Source organism: Drosophila suzukii, chromosome 3 (genome assembly GCF_043229965.1).
Source record: "Drosophila suzukii chromosome 3, CBGP_Dsuzu_IsoJpt1.0, whole genome shotgun sequence".
NCBI classification, from domain to species: Eukaryota; Metazoa; Arthropoda; class Insecta; order Diptera; family Drosophilidae; genus Drosophila; species Drosophila suzukii.
The window spans coordinates 19,381,974-19,401,538 of record NC_092082.1 but is presented as its reverse complement, the minus strand read 5'-3'; the positions used below and the strand labels follow the sequence as shown (position 1 = coordinate 19,401,538).

The 19,565-nt window shown below is 36.9% G+C and overlaps 1 protein-coding gene and 1 long non-coding RNA gene across 2 annotated transcripts; both read left to right on the top strand.

The window, feature by feature from the left end:
• The first annotated feature begins 1,399 nt into the window (after window positions 1–1,399).
• On the top strand, window positions 1,400–1,840 carry LOC136116938 (uncharacterized). The gene is made up of 3 exons (XR_010654048.2): window positions 1,400–1,414; window positions 1,474–1,608; window positions 1,668–1,840. It is a non-coding gene; the product is annotated as an uncharacterized lncRNA (long non-coding RNA).
• A 14,108-nt stretch (window positions 1,841–15,948) lies between these two features.
• LOC108017049 (uncharacterized) lies at window positions 15,949–18,352 on the top strand. Its single transcript, XM_036816081.3, has 3 exons — window positions 15,949–16,497; window positions 17,105–17,802; window positions 18,102–18,352. Exons 1-3 carry the CDS (start codon window positions 16,017–16,019, stop codon window positions 18,177–18,179), a joined length of 1,257 nt encoding a protein of 418 aa, XP_036671976.3. The 5' UTR covers window positions 15,949–16,016; the 3' UTR covers window positions 18,180–18,352.
• The last annotated feature ends 1,213 nt before the right edge of the window (window positions 18,353–19,565 follow it).

Genomic DNA, 19,565 nt, shown 5'->3' with positions numbered 1-19,565 from the left:
CGAAAGAACACAGCGCCTTTATTTATTGTATCTTATAAAGCATATCACCTTTCACTACAGCTATTTTATGTTTATATACGAAATATACTGAAAAATAACACAATAACAAAGTTTAAGGCCCCAATATATTCGTATAACTCGATTAATGTGTAAACGGACCTTCATTTTAATTATAGCAAGGTAGTGCGTGTACATTTAGCAAACAGTGCCATTGTAAACCGGGTATTAAGTGGAACTCACATCTTCAAGACTTCCCATCGTTCCGCAAAAAAGAACCCAGCGGATATAATATTGTTCCATTTGTCACAAAATTAAGAAATTACTTCGGTGTTACCTTGACTTAAAGCTATCGAAAGTCCGATAACAAAAAGAAAGCAAGGCTGTATACTTATTTCCGCACGTGCTTCGTATAATAAAGTGGCAAAATGGCAGAACTTGCAAAATTACCTCTGGAAATTCTTGATCTAATATTTGAATCGCTTGAAAGCTTGGAAGACAAGCTGCAATTGGCCAAAGTTGATGAAGTTTTTACTGAAGCATTTAAGCACCATTGCGGAAATAAAATTACGTGTTTAGTTGATTATGAGGCTCCAGCTCGTATTTGGAAGGATTTTTTGCCTTTATGTGGATCAAGCATTGAAGTTATCCACACAAATAAATACGATAATGACAACCCGCCGTTGAACTTGATTGAAATGTATTGCCCCAAACTGCGGTTTATAAGCTTGCATTTATGTTACCAGAACCGAAAAATTGTAGGAAATTTCCTTCGAAACATGAAAAATCTTAAGGAAGTTGACATTTTTATCGTAAATGCCACACCGGAAGTTCTTGAATTTTTGCACGATCTTCCCAATTTGGAGAGAATAGCGCTTGAAAATAATCTCGATCCGCAAGGTACGTTTCATCCTCAACTACTTAGTTATTATTTTTAAATTTTGATTTTCTCAGCTGAGTATCAAATGGTCAAGTGGTTTCAAGAAAATATAGATATTGAGGGGTATGCCGAAAATTTGCCCAAGCCTATTAATCTTTATGAAACATTTTCGCCACTAAAAAAGCTGACCTATTTGAGTATGAAAGGCTTCTTTATATCTTCAGAGGAAGAAGACGAAGCGTTGGACTTTCCAGTCTTAAAAGAACTGCGGTTTCGCTGCTGTACCATCTTGGATGATTTTCCAATAATGCCGAAGCTCAAAGAACTAAGTATTGTCTGCTTACATCAGCTCGATTCCCTTACTACAAGTTTTTCAGCATGTGGTAGACAAACTGAAAGACTAACAATATTTTTCCCCCATGCAAGCAGACATTTTTACAAAGTATCATTTGAATAATTATACTATTAAACGAAAAACTCAGGCAAACAAGGAGCTTAAACTCGTTCACTACAGATGAAATTCGTTTAAATGCCTTGGTAAGGGGGACTAAAAATTGGTTTATCTATTCCAAACGATTAATACATTTTTCTTACAGGTTTTCCATACCACAGATCGCTTACTTAAAATATCAATATTATTCATTTGAATAATTATACTATTAAACGAAAAACTCAGGAAAACAAAGAGCTTAAACTCGTTCACTACAGATGAAATTCGTTTAAATGCCTTGGTAAGGGGGACTAAAAATTGGTTTATCTGTTTCAAACGATTATTACATTTTTCTTACAGGTTTTCCATACCACAGATCGCTTACTTAAAATAACAGCGTTACAATTTAAAAAAACCAATGAATGAATTTTCAGGCAATGTATAAACCAGACCTTATCCAAACAATTGGCTGCCGCTTTAAATTTAATAAAAGCATGCACACATACTAAAAATAAACAAATTCCGTATTGAAACACGCCTGCACTGGTAACGCCTTCCCTTTGAAATTTGTAATTTGCATCACAGCAAATCTTTTACACCTAAAATTCATTGAGAGCGAATATTCTATATCAGATTTTTGCATAAAATGTGGCTCCCGTTCCCGCTGACTGCGCTGTACAAACAGGCTGAAAAAAATATTGCTGCAAATGAAAAACGCGCCAATTTAATTCGACACCCAGCAGATATGTTTAGAAATTGCAGTAGCCCCATGAATCTATCATCATCAATGCAATAAATGCCTAAAATAGCAGATGGAGTAACCCTTTTCATATCGTCAGCTGCGTGGGATGCTTCTACTGAGAACGGAATAGAAAACGAATTCGTTTTATACTACATTATTTTTTTTCACATCATTTTTTTTTACTTTGCAAGAAAATGATTACTAAGTCTTGCTTACAACTAAAATGATATTTTTAGAGTTTATTATAATATATTAATTGACATTGACGTACAATCTATAAGAAGTCTTGAATATAGTAAATTAAGTTTTTTTTTTAATAACATCTTAGGAAAAACAATGTTTTTTCCGTTTTTGCTGAAACATTTGTAACTCGACTGGTATACTTTCCTAATAAATGTAACCATTAAAAACAGTTTTTTATTTCTAAATATATTATCTCCTGAGAACAATAATATAGGACTCGTTGAGAAAACAGGTCATTTAATAAAGCAACTGTTTGTCTGAAGCAATATTAATGTCATAAAAATGTCAAGGGCCTTGCATTTATAATGTATACAGGTTTATAGACGCGTAGTTCTCGTTTCACACCAGTTTAATTAAGAAATTTAGCCACTTCTGAACCCATTCCAGCCTGATCGCACTCATAATTTGTGTTTTTCTGACTAAATCGCCTTCAAGCCGCAATCACAACAAGACGCCAGCAGAAACACAAGTTTCGCATTAAAACAAAAACAGTATCCCCAGGTTCGTGGTCGTGTAAGAAAAGCCCCAAGGAGATTGTGGGATGGAGTGTATTTTGATCTGGTGCGATCTGCGGTGACTCATTCGTTGGCAAGGTATAGACTCTCCAGACGTCTGCACGATCCCGCTGAAAAGTTTTAATGTGTGAAGTGAAGATCTTGGAAGCTTTTGGGGACAGGCTGCAGGGCCAGGGTCGCAGTCTTTTTTTCGGTCTAACTACCTGAACGTGGCCAGCGATCTTTGAGGGACTTGCTAATCATATCGGGCCACGAATTGTTTTCATTTAACTGTGTGCCGAACTGCAAGATTCGCTTGGATGACTCATGGATTGCAGGTAGTTGCCTTTGGTCCAGACTAGACCCACTTGGGGCCATCTCTTTTTTATACCCTTGCTTAGGGTGTCTTAAGCCGTTAGAGAAAGTTGGATAAGGAATTATTATCTTTTTAAAGAGGAGATCTTTGTGAAAATAAACCAAATGTAAATATATATTAACCCATTTGTATTAAATAACATATACTAATTATATAATTTGTGAAGTGTGTTATAAGAGAACAATGTGGCAATAAAAGACTTCGAAATAGTACTTGTAATATTTTATATATTTAATATATAACCCTTAAAACCAATGCAATTAACTTTAAAGTAATGCTAAATGCTTGCTCAAAAGGACTTATATTAAATTACAAGACTGTCATTATATTTAGGGTACATCAAGCCGCGATCAATCGGATAATAATTTTCGTTCTGGCCTGGTCCCCACCTTATTAGATGTTGCAGAGGCCCTCTGTTCAGGTAGATTTATTGTATAAACAAAGCCGAATGGGCAAATAAGAAACGAGCCAGGAAGACGGGCGAATTCGACAGGGGGGAACTAAAAATTATTTATATTTGAGCTTATTTATGGTTTTCGGTTTGGGTTCGGCTCGTTCTCGACTTGACCACTCGATGAGTCACTGGCCGATCTGATCCATATGTGCGGAAACTGAACTCCTTTTCCAGCAGCACTTTATTGTTGCTATTGTTGCCCGTTTATATTTTTATTTTTTATTAAAAGTTGATTGATTTTATAGGCGCGATAAGTTCATTGTAGTCGATTGGTCGTGTCTGTCTGCCTCTCACAGATGACTAATGTCGGGTCGTTGGGGCTCAGGTCTTTGGTAATGAATTTTGTCCGTCGCCCGGCTCTGGCGATCTCTTTGTTGTGCAAAATGGTGGGATCGTTGTTGAAAAGATAGTTATAAACACTTTAAACTGGTCGTTGACACTTGGATTTGCTGACTGAGTGATTTTTGGAAGGGGTAGGCTGAATTTATTGACGTTATTTTTGACTTTAATCTCTTAATTATCTCTTTATGGTGAATCAAATTTTAGGAAGGGTAAATGGTATTGATGCGAAACCTCATTACTGGATTATGGGACCGTTTTTGAATTTCCGTATATCTATCCATTAGGTTGGACAACGTTGCAAGGACAACAGAAGCATTGCGATGAAACATGTGAACTACTCTTAAAACATTTGGACATTCCAATTAAAAAGGGGGAAAAACCATTATGGTTAAATGTATATCAGATATAAACACATTTCCGGAATTATTATAGTATTTGAAATTATAGAACAATATAAGTTCTTGAAATTATGTCAAGCGTTAAAATGTATAAATAAGTATATGTTTGCAAAAAGGAATGCATCAATTAATTTATGATGAAACCAACATAAAACCCTTTTCCAAAGAACCGTCTGCATCCTTTCCATTTCAATCACCCGAATCTGAAATTCAACCCAGCCAAAGACCTTGTGTTTGTTTCCAAAACACCGAATTGCTTTATGGATACAATGTTCGTTTATTGCTTTGTTTAATTAATTTAACAGGCAAATGGGAAATGGATACCATAAATAAGGCCCGCAACTAATTGCTGACACAGTTAGCGAGACAAGACAAAGACATGGGGATCTATTGGCGTGGGCGCTGCTGACAGTCAAAGATCAGAACGTGTCCAAGAAAATTTTGTGTGGACCAACACCTGCAAAGGCAAATGGGGAGCACGTGCTGGCTGTGCTCCCAAAAATCCAATTTCCAGGTAAATCGAATTCCACTTTTATGTAGTGCCAACAAACAAACGAGAAACAAATTTCCAGTAGCACCCATCAGTGATAAATCCCGTTTCAGATGCTGACAAGATAGAATCGAAGCTGAAGTTCAGGTTAAAGCTAAGTTTTCCCCAGCACTAGACAGCTGGCACGGGCCATAAATATTCCAGACAGAAAAAAATCAGCTGAATCACCATCTTCAACGCCATCATGATCCACAATTACAATGTCTGCCCAAGAAGAAGCTATAACTCCCATTGCCTCCGCCTTCAGAAAACTACGCCCACTTTGTGCACCTTCAAATCGTGGGCACGAGCCCAAGTAGCCAAGATATTTTGTTTCTAGCCATGTTTTTAATTAAAAATGCTGCGCACAAAAAATGTCTGCAGACCCTAAATAAAATAAATGACTTTTCCTCTGGAGCTCCAAAAGCTTCTTCATCGCAGAATCGAAGAATCATGGTCGGAGATGTTCTCTTTGGGATAGAAGAACTGTGATGTTGTAAGAGAACTCTGGATACTCTACTGAATAGAATAGAATAGAATATCTAAAACGGTCTGCAGTTTGGATTGTTATTCGGATAATAATATACTTGGACGAAGTACTTTTACAAAGGTGTTACGGTTTATCATAAATCTACATGTTTACTAGAATTGCCAGGAAAATAGCCACACGATTTCGATTAGGACAGAGAATCGGAAAATTTAATTAAACAGTATTATTTTTATTAAATAATACAGAAATTATAAGTTCCCTTTTGATATAAGTGCTGATTTTCCCTTGTTGGTTGTTTCTCAATATGGTTACCTTGTAAAAAACATATTGAAAGGGCGACTACTGATCGTTTTAAACAACTGTGCTACAAAGCTCCAGTCTGGGCGTTTTCCCAACAAGAGGCCTGGCCAGCGGCAACAACGAAGTACAACTGTTCCACAACTGTTTTGGGCATCGTCATCGTCGTTGTCTTGAGTGTCTGACTTTTTTCCGACTCTGAATAGGAGGCTGCGCCTGCGCAAAAGCTGCGCTGCCTTGGCACGTGCGCTGTAGCAAAGCGCACTGCAGGCTTAATTTGGAATACCCTGGTACTTCCAGATCAGAAGGGTATAACCCTTAATGTGGACGAATTTAAAATTAGTACATAGTCCCTAAAAATACATACTGCTTAAGTAATTGAGCAATATCAGCTTTTCAGGCTGCTAGTTTTTTACACAGGGATTACAAATATTTAACGGGTATCTTCAAGTCGGACAAAAGTGCCCCACTTGATTTAATTCGTTTCGTTTGGCTTGGTTTCTTTTCATTTCTGGTTTTGAAAAATGACATACAATGGGCTTGGGTTGAGCTTGGATTGGAGTGGTTCAGAGTTTCGGTGGAGTGGGTTGGGTTTTGGGGGCATTTGGGCTGGAAAATCAACTTGTTTGTGTGCGGCTGTGTTTTGGAGCTCAGGTGTTGGCCGGTGGATTGGATTGGATTGGATTGGAGTCGAGTCGAGTGGATGGAGCCACTGCCACCGTTTGATGACTCTGTTTCGACTCGGTCTCACTTCGGAGCTTGATTAATTTACGACCTAAGGTCAGAAGATTGTGTACAAAGGGTTTAACTTGTCGCTAATCGGTCAAGGTTTCTATTGTCGATTTCCAAACAGAACGAAAGGAACCACAGGCCATAAAAACAAATTGCGACTGCATTTGGGTTCGTTCCAAGAGTACAGTTAACAGATGTCAGAGCCAGATAAACAATCTCAGAATCTCCCTAACCCGACTCCTTTTTTGTTAGTACCATAATGCTTCTGGTCATGGCAAATTTAAGATTTACAGGCCGCACGCCAACGTCTCTCAACACCTGCTCTCGAAATGGATCTGGTTAGAATTGTGTCTTAATCAAAACATTAAACCCTTTTGGCATGCCTGCAAATTGCAAGGAACCGTGCCCCTAATGAGGCTCCAATCCTCGGTAATGAACTGCAATTGCTTTTGAAGAAACGAGACATGATCTCGACTGCATCTAATGAGTCGGCTTGGGGTTTCAGTAATTGATTGGTCAGAGGATGCAGCGGCTAATGAACCCAGAGGTGTTCGGGACAGAAATAGCCGGCTTAATCAGAGTGCCTTTAGTTGGCATCTGCTTCAGGGCTTTCGTAAAAAAGTAAATGATTTGTGTCCTGCATGCAACTCAATTGAAAACTATCTTTTCGCTATCAGTAATAAAGCGATTCATTTTAAATTCGAAATTAAAAGTGTTTTTCTTAACTAATTGCCTTAGCAAGTAACATTTAAATAAAACAGATTAATATACAAGAAACAACCATTTATTTTAATTTAACTCAACTCATATAAAATACATATCTTCAGAGAGAGAATTCTGAGGTTCTAATCTGTGTAAAAATGTCCTTAAATATAGAACAAAAATTTTGAAGTTGAAAATGTTTTTATTTACATTGTATATCTCAGTCAGAGGTGTATACTTATTAAAAAGTTGTTAAATAAACTCAATTTAACTTTTCTTTTCTTACCTTTTTGATCTAATATTGAGAGCATTGATACCAAAATTTACTTACACGGTTTTAAGAACGAATGTTCTCAATTCAAGAACAAAGTACTTGAATATTTCTATCTCTGTGCCTATAGACATTTTTTACTGTTAACTTATATTTTCAACATTGTCTTAATTTTTAGAATACTAAACAGGTTGATTTTGTAAAGCCATAAATAATTTATATTTATATTTTAAATATGTCGCAACTTTAAGTAAGAACGCAACGTTTGCTATATATATTTTTTATATTTTACTTAAAAATGGTATCGCTTTTGATACTGCAGCATCACTTTAAGGCCTCTTAGAAATGCTCCCTACTTAACATAAATGTTCCCCGCCTCGATCCAGCTCATTCCTAATAAGATCGACAAAAGCCAAGTATTAAACGAGATTATTTGACTACCAGTGTTGAATCCATTGTGGTCATGGTTGGCTCAACTCCCAACAGCAAACACGGCAGGCACAATTTATGGCCCTTAGAACAGTTTTTCAGACACGACGACAGGCCAGAGGTCCAGAATCCGAGTCCCCGACGAACAGGAACTGGTTGCTGGATACTGGATGGTGGTATGGGTGCTGGCACTGGTACTGGTTACCGGCCTAGGGAAGTGCTACCGTCTTACACAGATACACACGCACACCGGGCCCGACTGTCAACCACACCTCACCCAACCCCAGATCAGCATCACCATTACCCCAACTGGCTGGCGTAACCCATAATTTTAACACCAATAATAAAAAGAGAAACAACAACAACGTCAACGGCGGCGAGGTGCAGGTGTGCATCAAGTCCAAGTCGCAGTAGCGAACTCGGTCCGTGTATCTTGACATCTCTCGGATACTCCAATACTCGGATACAGATACAGATACAGATACAGCTCGCACCACTCGCACTGGATCATAAATTTACGTTTCGAATTGTCTGAAACCGAAAAAACCAGTTCTCGCCCAAAGTTACAGATAGGTTTTTCCACCAGCCCCACGTTAGGTTGGATCCCTCGATGTATACATCCGCTGAAAAAGTGCATTAGAACCAATCTTTTTTATTTAATTGATAAATTTTGGTATCCTAGGGTAACTCGACTTTAATTGACTCAACAAAGGGAAGTTGGTTATTATCAAGTAGAAGGTGTAAGAACGGAAGATATTAATTGCGGATCAAGTATACAGAACTTAGGTACCCTACATGAAAATATCAAACACACGTTCACTATAATACATATTTTTAATAGGTTATGGTATGATAAATAATTGTAAACTAAATAATGCGAGCTTACTTAAGTTAAATTTGTGTAAACACTTTTTAATTTTATTCAGATTTGATTTATTATGGCGTTTGAGGCTTTAAAACTTTTTCAAATAATATCGTTTACTCAAAGTTAAGTTTGTGTAAAATCTTTTTAAATTTAATTAGATTTGATTTACTATGGTGTTTGCGGCTTTAAAACCTTTTCAAATAATAATCTTTACTCAAAGACTAAGTTTTTCTAAAAAATAAACTTAGCCAAGGGAAATTGCCTTTCAAAAATATTTAACGATTTAATACTGAGCCTAAGCCCATCATTATACTAGAAGAACGTATTTCTTCTCATATATCCATGTTTTTAAAAGTGATAACTGACCCTTTTTTTCCAACAGCTTGTATTTTGTTTTTTACGTTGACCCAATTTTTCAAGGCGAAATCCCCAATCGCACAGCAACTGTAAAATTCTGACAGCTCGGTTAGCTGATTTAAAGTCTGCTGCCCGCAACCAATAAAAGTCCCTTGAACGTCATCCCCCAGTCAGACAGTCAGCAAGATTAATTATCGCATTAATTAACTGACCCGAAAAACGAAAGTTTTGCCAAAAAAATTACTCATATACAGGAACAGGAATTCAGACATTCGAATGAAAGTGATGACAATATGGAATTCTTTCTTCTACTTTTTTCAATAGGTGTGTAAAGTTATTTTAACCTTTGTTTGACTTGATGTTTAATTAATTGTAAAATAAAGTGTACATACATATGTTAAAATGAAATTGGTCAAAAGTTTTACCTACGCTAAAGTGTTTTGAGGTGTAATAATGTAGTGGACAGTAGCACTAAAACCTCTAACCGCAAAAGATATTCGTTTGGAAGGAACTGACTCACCTCAAAGCTATGTCAGTCAATTTCCGCTGGACATTGCCGATCCGTTCCAGGACATCGTAAAAAATCGGGCAAAGCCAAATACATCAGTTGACTTTATGGCTAGGAAATACCTTAAGGAATAGACGCTTATGCGTTTCGGTATGGAACTCACAATTAAAAGTTAATAGCCAAACGACACGGTTAATCAGCGAGAAAATTGCACTGGCCCACGACAGAAGCCGATTGGAATTGGCCGAATGTATTGTGGAACAATGCATGCCGGCCACAAATATTAATCATGTGAGCACTTAATTTGACACTTGGCCATAATGGAAAGCACTCGAACTGAAAAATAGACGGAGTCCGGCGGAGGGGGTGAGCAGGAGAACCGTCACTAATCACCAACGGGAACAACTTTAAAGTGGCCTGTCTGTGACCGTGTCTTATTCTCCTCATCGGCAGAAAGGCAGCACCAACTGCCACCTGCCTTACGCAATTAAGCGAAAGACAGCGCTGGACTCAGGCACTGCGAAAAAATTCATTACTAAACAGAACACTTTTGAACTTCTTATACGTTCTTTCTTTCCGGCAATGTTCCTTCACTTCCACGCAAATTCTTTAGATTCCTATAATGAGTTTACGCCACCTGAACCTATATCTGTTTCGGTTTTAATGGCACAGCATAAATTTAAGCTCAAAAGATCTTTTACCAGGATTGTTCGTTTCTACGCGAATTCTTTAGGCTTATACATGAACATCACGTCACCTAAAAACTTTCAATCCTTACATGCTCTTTTTTCAGGCAATGATCCTTTGCTTCCACGCGAATTCTTTAGATTTCTATAATGAGTTTACGCCACCTGAACCTAAATCTGTTTCGGTTATAATATCACAGCATAAACTTAAGCTCATGAGATCTTTTTACAGTATTGTTTTAGAATCCAACAATGTTCCTTCGATTCTACGCGAATTCTTTAGGTTTATACATGAATTTCACACCCCTGAACCCAAACTTTTCGAGCGCTGCGAAACCTTTTACGGTTACAATGTGACAGTGAAACCTTGAGCTTCTATGAACTTTTAATATTTTTTATTGAAATTAAATTAATATTAGTACATTTTTCTAAAATATAAATTTTTGTGTGTGTAAAGACGCACTAGCACGACAAAAGGTTCACTCTGGGTTCCGTCCCCGCCGAACTTCTCCTCGGTAATTACTCAATGCCTCGAACTGGTTCTGCTGTTCTGCGTGTGTAAGTCAAGTAGCTCGGCTCAGCCAGATTACAGAAGACAAACGAACAAAAAAAACTGAACAGAAACCGAAAAGAAACGATCAAAGCTTTTGCTAGGGCCACGGAAACCCTTCCAGTAATAACTTCAACTTAGGGAGGGGGCGGCCTGGGCTCGAGGTTTCCGATAAATATTTATGTGTCATTAGTTGGATGCCCGGGCAGTCATCAGGTGGATGCATTGAAATGCCTTTTCGTTGTTTTCACTGCAGTTGTTGGGGGTAATTTATTACGAAAAAGGTGGAGAGGATAAGACTTGGGCTGATCTCAAGAAAGTTTCCCAGTTGGGAAGCATGCATGAAGTTGAAAGAAATGTAAAATGAAATGAAATACAGCATACTTAAACAGCATAATAAATATAAGCTAATGAAAAATTGTGAGCCTTCGTTTTCTAAAATTTTATTATTTAACGTGATGGCATAAGATAACATACTATCAAACGAAATTTCAGGTTCAGTAAATTTTATATTTTTCTAAATAATTTGACAATATTGGGTGTAAATCTATTAGTGAGAGAAATTATGAGTTGTAAAGATTCAAAAATGAATAATAATGTATTAAAGATCAACTGATTTTTCTGTATTTCTATAAAAGATAGTATTTACCGATTTGAAAAACTAGAAATTAGGTAACATTTTAAGACACAAGTGATGTTTATTGCTGCCACCTGCTGCGGTGAAAAGCCGAGACCAACGGATTGATGATCTGCGTGGCATATGCCAAATCCAAATGGTGCGGAATTCGGAGCCTAATGCCGCCAGCAATGTCAATCCGAGGACCCTGCCTCAAGTGGGCATTGGTATTTATGTGGCACGGACCAAAAGAGCCAGAAACAGAAACAGAAACCAGGAGACGACGGCGTCTCATGTGTCAGAGGCCGAGGAAAGTGAAAAAGTGAGAGGATGACACATGCCTGTGGATTGCTAAGTACTCTTCTTAGGGAGGATTAACTTAACTGTGCATAAAATGCCTCACACCCAAAACAAAAAAAAAAAAAACAGGGAAAAGGGAAAACTGCAGGAATGTCTTGGCGAGACCGTGAAACAAAAGTAAAAACTGTCCAACTATGCTGGAGTGGCTGTCAGGGTAAATATTGCTGGAATGTGTAAAAAGTCATGCATAAAATTAGTTTCAACTTGGGTGACGAGGCCCGCAGTTGCTGCCCCCTTTGCCTGCCCTGATTTATTTTCCACAAATGCATTTTTAACACTTGGGCAACACGTGCGTTCCAGGAATATTTAGACTCTCAAGTGGTTTGCCCTCCACGCCGGAGAATTCCCCTTCCAGCTATTGGCGTTTGCAGTTTAAAGCCCATAAAATGCATTAAAAAATTGACGAATACGACACGTTGAAGTGCGTTTATCTTTGAAATTCAATACGAAAATATAAAGAACAAAATCAAATAAGACTTGAAAATGTTAGCTCTTTTGTAAGCCATCCTAAAGAGAACACAAATATGCGATATTAATTTATCAAAAATAGTTTATATAAAAAATTGCAATTAAAAATTCAAGAACTCTTCACTCTAGCATTCTATGAGTTCTTAATGAATAAGCACCATAATTGCTTACAAGTTCCGCATGATCGAGTTTCTTAATTAATAAGAAAGTACTACACAAAAATTCCCACGCAGGGTCCAACATTTTTATGAATAATGTAAATGTGTTTAAGCTACAAGTTCTTCAAGTTGCTTCGCATAAATTTGATGATCGCTGAAGCTCGACCAATGCGCAATGGTGCAAAACGAAGGCAGAAACTCATTGGGAACGCTTAGTTCTCAGACAAGAAAATCAAAGACATCATATTAAATCATATTTTCCCCGGAGACAAAACTCTGTGGTTAAACACACCCGAAATAAAAAAAAAAACCAAAGAACAACCTGCGCCTGCGCACTCTTCCATGGCAAAAGTAAATTAATTTGTTCGACGTACTATTCTTTATTTATTTTCTGTGTCTTGGCAACCCTCCTAAGAAAACCCCGTCTTGTGCATTCGATTGTTAAATGAGAATAATGCCCACCAACTACAAGCGTTTTCACGCCATTCTGAGCACTTGTGGGGGAGTTGGGAACCCCGATTTTCAACGTCTTCAAGAAGGGGCCGCACCCAGGTGAGGTTTCGTCGTTTTGTTTATTTAAGAAAATGTGGAAAAATCAGCAAAGTGTGAGAATTAAATTGCTTAACGAATTGTACAAATATCATTTGGAGCTACTCTCATGTATCGATTTTTTAATTGGAGGGAGTCAAGACTTTTGATCTATGAGAACAATGCGTTGTTTCGGCTAGCTTCCGGCCATTAAAATCAAGGGTTACGCCTGTACTTCGGAAGATGACTTGAAGGGTTTTAAGCAAGGGTCTTAAAACTTAGTTTTGATCTCATCTAAACATTGGATGTGCTTTTATATTTTGTTATTTTTGACAATCCTTTGTAATAATAAAGTTATACAACTAAGAAATCATTTCGAGGCCATACTTTTTCATAAAGAATCTTTTATATGATCCTCAATATTGTACATACATACAAATCAAAGCTTGAGAAAAGATTGAAAAGGGTACAAGATTTCGCGAACAATGTTTAGGTAAGCACGCATTTGATAGAGAGCCCTAAAATGCATTTACATTTATGCTTTGTTTTGGGCTCATTCCAACCATACGATTCAAGATGAGGGAAGTAATCCCTTCAACCAGGCATACTTGACCCATTTACCAGACTTTCCCTTTTTCGGCGTTGTTGATCGCACAACCGCAGAATATGGCGATCTGTATGCTGGATGCTTAAGTGATTAACACCCGACATCCCCGAGGGATCATTAAAAATACATAATCCAATTAGCACACAGCCGGCGAAAAAGAGACGGGACGAGAGACGATCCTCAACCTGTTGGCGAGGCAAACAAAAGGATATAATATTTTCTTAAATCAACGAACCAGAAACATTTCGATGACGATGAACCTGCTAAGAACTTAAACAAACAAGTGATCACGATCTCCGAAAGGGACTGTGATGTCTGATATGGATCAACAACATTTACTTTTACTCTCAATTGTTGCGACCCCTGGACCTTTTCTGATATCTGATCTGATCTCCACGGAGATAAAAGAAATGCCAATTCTACTTAGAAAATGACACGCAAATGGCAAAAAGAGAACTAAACTCGGGAGGGGGAAGGGTCCCGAGGATTATCCCCTGCCCGGGCCTCATCAATATGTCTGCAATTAAGTTGGGCACGAATTCGTTATTAGGGGTCAGGCAATTGATAGCGATGCTCGGCATTATTCAGCGCACAAATTGCGTGAGGCACAAAAGCAGATCCGAATGCGATCAGCCACGATCATTATATGTATAGTATGCCCGGGCCAGGATAACCTGTACAAATCGCTGCTTCTCTTTTCTGCAGCCTATGCAGATCGGATCGAGGGAACTGAAGGAGGAGCCCTGTTGAATTGATCTCCCTCACATAATGGTTGCATATGGATGAACTGGGCTCTGCTTGTTTGCAGCTCACTGAGAAAAAAGTATGGAGTCTTTTGGCCTTGGGCACAAAAGACAGTTTTGGTTTCTAAAGTATATGCTTTTCTTGAAACAGCCATGTTGGGGTAAAAGATTAATATTAGAACGTTTTTAACAACTATTTTACACTTTGTATACCCATTACTCGTAGAATAAAAGGGTATATTATATTCGACAGAAAGTATGTATGTAGCAGGTAGAAGGATAAGTTCCTTATCCTTTGTAACATATATGTACATATGTATATTCTTGATCAGAATCACTAGCCGAGTCGATCTAGCCGTGTCCTTCTGTCCGTCCGTCCGTATGAACGCTGAGATCTCGGAATCGATAAAAGCTAGAAAGTTGAAATAAGGCATGCAGATTCTAGAGATCCTAAATATTTTGTTGTAAATTTTATACTAAAAATTTCTGCCGGTGCAGGCCTAGTCCCGATATCGCATAATTATAAAAGAGAAAATCGCTGATGTTGTATACAAATGTACAGAAATAAGGTCGTTGATAGGAAAGGGGAACGGGCTTAACCCTATGCTGTCATTGTCATTGAACGGCTGACAGTTGCACGAATGTAATTGGCAGTAGGCGCGAAAGCAGAACGCATGAAAAATAGAGGCGTGTGAAAATGATCCACTCCTATCACTTCAACATCCCTCCACTTTAGCAGATCCAAAAAACGTGAGAATTTCCATTTAAATCTGGCGAGCAGGCCGTCGAAGGGTTATGGAACGGCAACATTTGCCAATGTAGAAGGGTCCAATCTTTGGGGTGATCAATGCTGCGTAAAATTTGATTAGATCGAGTAGCGTTGTTAAACCTGCTCAATACGATCGATGAAAGGTCCAATTTACGCTTACAGTGTATACATACATACATACATACATACATATGTACATATAATTGTACGTATTCCGAAGAAACATTTCTGGGAAGTCCCATTTTCGCACCGGCGTAAACGATAGTATCGATAAGTTTGTGACATTAATTTCCCCTATTATTCCCCCGATGAATACAATTTACGCTTACAGTGTATACATACATACATACATATGTACATATTATTGTACGTATATGTACATTGTACATACGTTTCCGAAGAAACATTTCTGGGAAGTCCCATTTTCGCACCGGAATAAACAAAAGTATCGATAAGTTTATGACATTCATTTCCCCTATTATTCCCCCGATGAATTTATAACACAAAGAAGATATTTAAAATTTTCATACAAATATGTGTACGATTTTGAAAGTTTTTAGTATAACAAATGAGAAAGTCTAAGTTTATATACCCTTAAAGCTAAATCGTCCAATTTAAAATAATATTTATCTATAATTCTGAAATCTTAAATACAATATATGTAATTAGGAACAACAAACAGCTAGAAAAGAGTATACATGGCCAGATCGATTTGGCTGTTTATGCGGATCAAGATGTGTTGCCAACTCTTCGCTCATAAAATTGCTAGTAAAATATGTTACAATTTTGTTAACGGAAAAACGTTATATAAAGTGGGAAAATAGCTAAATTGCCAGCAATGATATGTATGAAACATACCATATCGATAATTTTAGCTTTGTGTCAATATCGATATAAAGTTATATATATATCCATTCTAATATCACTGCTTATAAGTTCACTTTTGGCTGTCAACGAGTATTGGTCGTTTCGAGATAAAGCTTACGTTGCAAATAATGGCGGCTGCTTGTAATATTTTAAATTTGCCGGTGGAAGTGCTTGCCTTAATTTTTAAGGATCTGTTTAATATCAAGGATAAACTTAATTTGGCCGAAGCCCATCCAGTTCTGGGAAAGGCTTTTGCATTCCAAGCTGGGAACACTTACAAGAAAATAGATTTCGAGCAACGCCCAGCTATCGAGTGGTCAAAAATTTTGTCGTTCTGTGGATCCTCCGTTTCTAGAATCTCAAGCACTACGGTGGGACAAACAGTGGTTGTGACCAAATTGGCTTCGATGTTCTGTCCCAATCTGGAGGAGTTTTTCATTCCCGTCCGCAGCCATTTTTGGAATCATATTTCTCCACTTCTGTCGACCTTGCAAAATCTAAAATGGGTCGGATTCAGTAACAATTTTGATAGAGTAAATGTGGTCGACACTATGCTGAAGTTGCCCAAACTAAATAACTTGCAATTGGTTAAGTTCAACCGTCAAGATAGTAAGTCCTACACATTACATACATACATACATAAAATAAACAAAATTAACAAAGAAACGTGAACTTTTTTTAAATTTTCTGTTAACGTTACTGAAAAACATGTTTTCATATTTACCAGAATCTTTGATTTATAAACTTTAGTTGATAGAAATTCATAATTATAAAGATTTTTCCCAAGAAAAATTAATCATAATTTTTTTTTAAGCGAAACATAATTTATCTGAATTCTTCACAATCTAAAAAGTTCTGGGAAACGGTGTCCTTTCTTTTGAAGAGCATTTATATACACACAAAGAAAATGTTGTTGGTTAAAAAAAAACAAACGGTAAATTAACTGTTAAATTAAGAAACAATATATATAGTTCTTGCTTTTTAAAATTTGACATTTCCAAAAATTATTTTTATTTTAAGGATACTGTAACGGCAAATCAAAAGTATAGAAACTACATATGAATGTATGTATTTAAAACTCTGGGACTGGTTGTACTTTCATTTAATATGATTTCTTCTTAGCCTAACCAAATATTTGTTTTTATTTAATTAAAGTTAAAACTCAGACTTCTTTACCTGACGGATTTTGAAAGATAATAAATATTATTTATTTCAGTGGAAAGACTTAAGGAACTTGTAAACCTGGAGAACCTGTCCATATTCAATAACAAAAAGACGGAGCCAGTTGATATTTATAAAGTTTGTTCATCCATGAAAAATATGGATTCGTTGGTGATACATTACGGCGACATCCGAATTCCCAATAATCTTGACCAAGACCAGTTGTGGCCCAAGATAGAATTACTGAGAATTGGTTACGGTATCTTCTACTCGCCATTGCCTTATTTGCCGACTCTGAAATTCTTGACTATAGATAACACTATTTTCCGTTTTAAACTCAATCAAATACTTGGGAATACAGTAACCAAGTACGGTGCAACCTTGGAGTCTCTGCGTTTTTGTCCAGAAACCCTTCGATGTATCGACTGGAATGAGGCCGAAACCATATCTAAGTTGAAGGCCCTGAAGAGGCTTGAGTGTCAGTTGAAAAGCGATTTATACATCGATCCGTTTATCACTCGGTTGCAGCAACTGGAGGACCTTAGCCTGCAAAACTCCTCCAACATCACCAATTGCGGCATCCTCCTGTTGCTGAACCGTTGCGAGAAGCTGCGTCGACTTGATATCTTTGGTTGCCGCCTGATCAACAGGACTTTGGTAATGCCGGCTGTCGCCATTCTATCGAAGAATGGCGTTCAGCCACATAATCCCTTAGTAATCAAAGTCGGTTCTGAATTCGGAGCTGTGAGCGATGTAAGTTAAAACATCAAACTTGGAATACGAATCACCTAAACAATTTCTGATTCACCATATTCAAAATTAAAATATATCTCTATTGTTGTATAAAAATTTTTGAATAACTAAAATGTGTTACAAAATGGAAAATATAATTTTGGGGTCCTGATGTAGGGCAGCATTTTCGTATTCACATTCGGGGATTGCAGAATAAAGCCAATAAAATTCTTGTAATACACTTTTGTTGTAACACAGTGCTTTTAACCAAAAATAAATAAATACAAAATGAATAAATATTTCACTTTAATAATTTTCAGAACTTGACTGGCGATGTGCTGCGCATTGAAGGACACAACTCTTTTAAATTTTTCGATCTTTTGGCTCAATTGTTTTAAAAATGTTATAAAAATCCACAACAATAATAAGTACACAGCTACAAAACTCCACAACAATAATTACTATACATCAAAGAAGAATGTAGCGGAGATAAATGTATTGACTTTTATTTAGTTTTTTCTAACCAGATAAACATAAATATATAAAATTGAAATATGGCATTTATGTTTAATAATAAAGTAAAACAAATAAAAATATATAAAATAAAAAGGTTAAATTGTCTTATTTAAGATGGTATTAAAATGCTCTTATAGTTACTGATATAATATAGTCATATAATGCATAATCCCATTTAAGATGACTTTTAAAAGAAATAAAATAAAAAAAAAAATAATAATAAAATAATAAAAAATAACTTTTACAGTTCCTGAAAAAAAGCATTAAAAGGTTTGCCTTGAAAATATTGGTGGGTACTTTTTTTTGGTCTATAGCCTCATAGATTTTGGATCCGTCGGGAAAGTAGCTGTTTTGGTAGCACTGCTCAAATTGAAAGAGCGATCAGAAAGAGAGGCAAGATAAGCCATGGCAGACACGCCAGACAAACTGGCGACGCCTTGTGAAATTTTCCTTCGTCTTCTGCGCACACAATAATAAAGAAAATAAATATAAAAAATACTGCCCGGCACACACTCTTGGGCTGAAAGGGCAGCCGAGGAGGAACTACAACGAAATAAGACCATAAATGCATTTTAACAAAAGACAAGCCCCGAGAGCCAATGAACCTAAAGCAAAATGTAAAAATAAAAGAAAAGAAAAAATGAAAACCAACAGAGAAAATAAAGAACCAAAGCCCCAAACCAAAGGCCATAAATAAGCCGACATCGGCTTCGTTGCGCATGCGCCGCAGCATTTCGGGCTGCACTTCAACTTGAGTCTCTGTCCCCAGCTTCTTCTTACTCGGATCCCCTATCTCACTCTCCCCATCTACCATCTGGTGAGCCATTTGAGAGGTACAGAGCCAGATTCAGGAAAGTGCGGATTCAAAATAATACTCAACCCTAAATCCTGCTGAATAGCACTTGCAGTTCGTATACCTATATTATGTTTGAAAATGTATTTGGATGTTTTCCAATTTTTTGTAACTGCCTAATATGATTTTAAAAATATGAAAGAAAAAAAAACAATAAATCTTCATCGTTTAACAAAAAAAAATATATTTTGACAAAAGCTATGATTTAATAAACTAAATATAAACTTTCTATAGCCATACGGTTTTTAAGAAGGTTTCAAAGTACTAGTTATTTCTTGAAAGTTACGATATCTTTGAAAATTAAACTGTCATATTATCTTTCTAAAAGTATATGAAAAGTGTATTGAAACGTCGTGTTTTCTTGGGATAATTTCAAACCATTTTAACGCCTTGCTGGCCGACTTATGCCAATGGA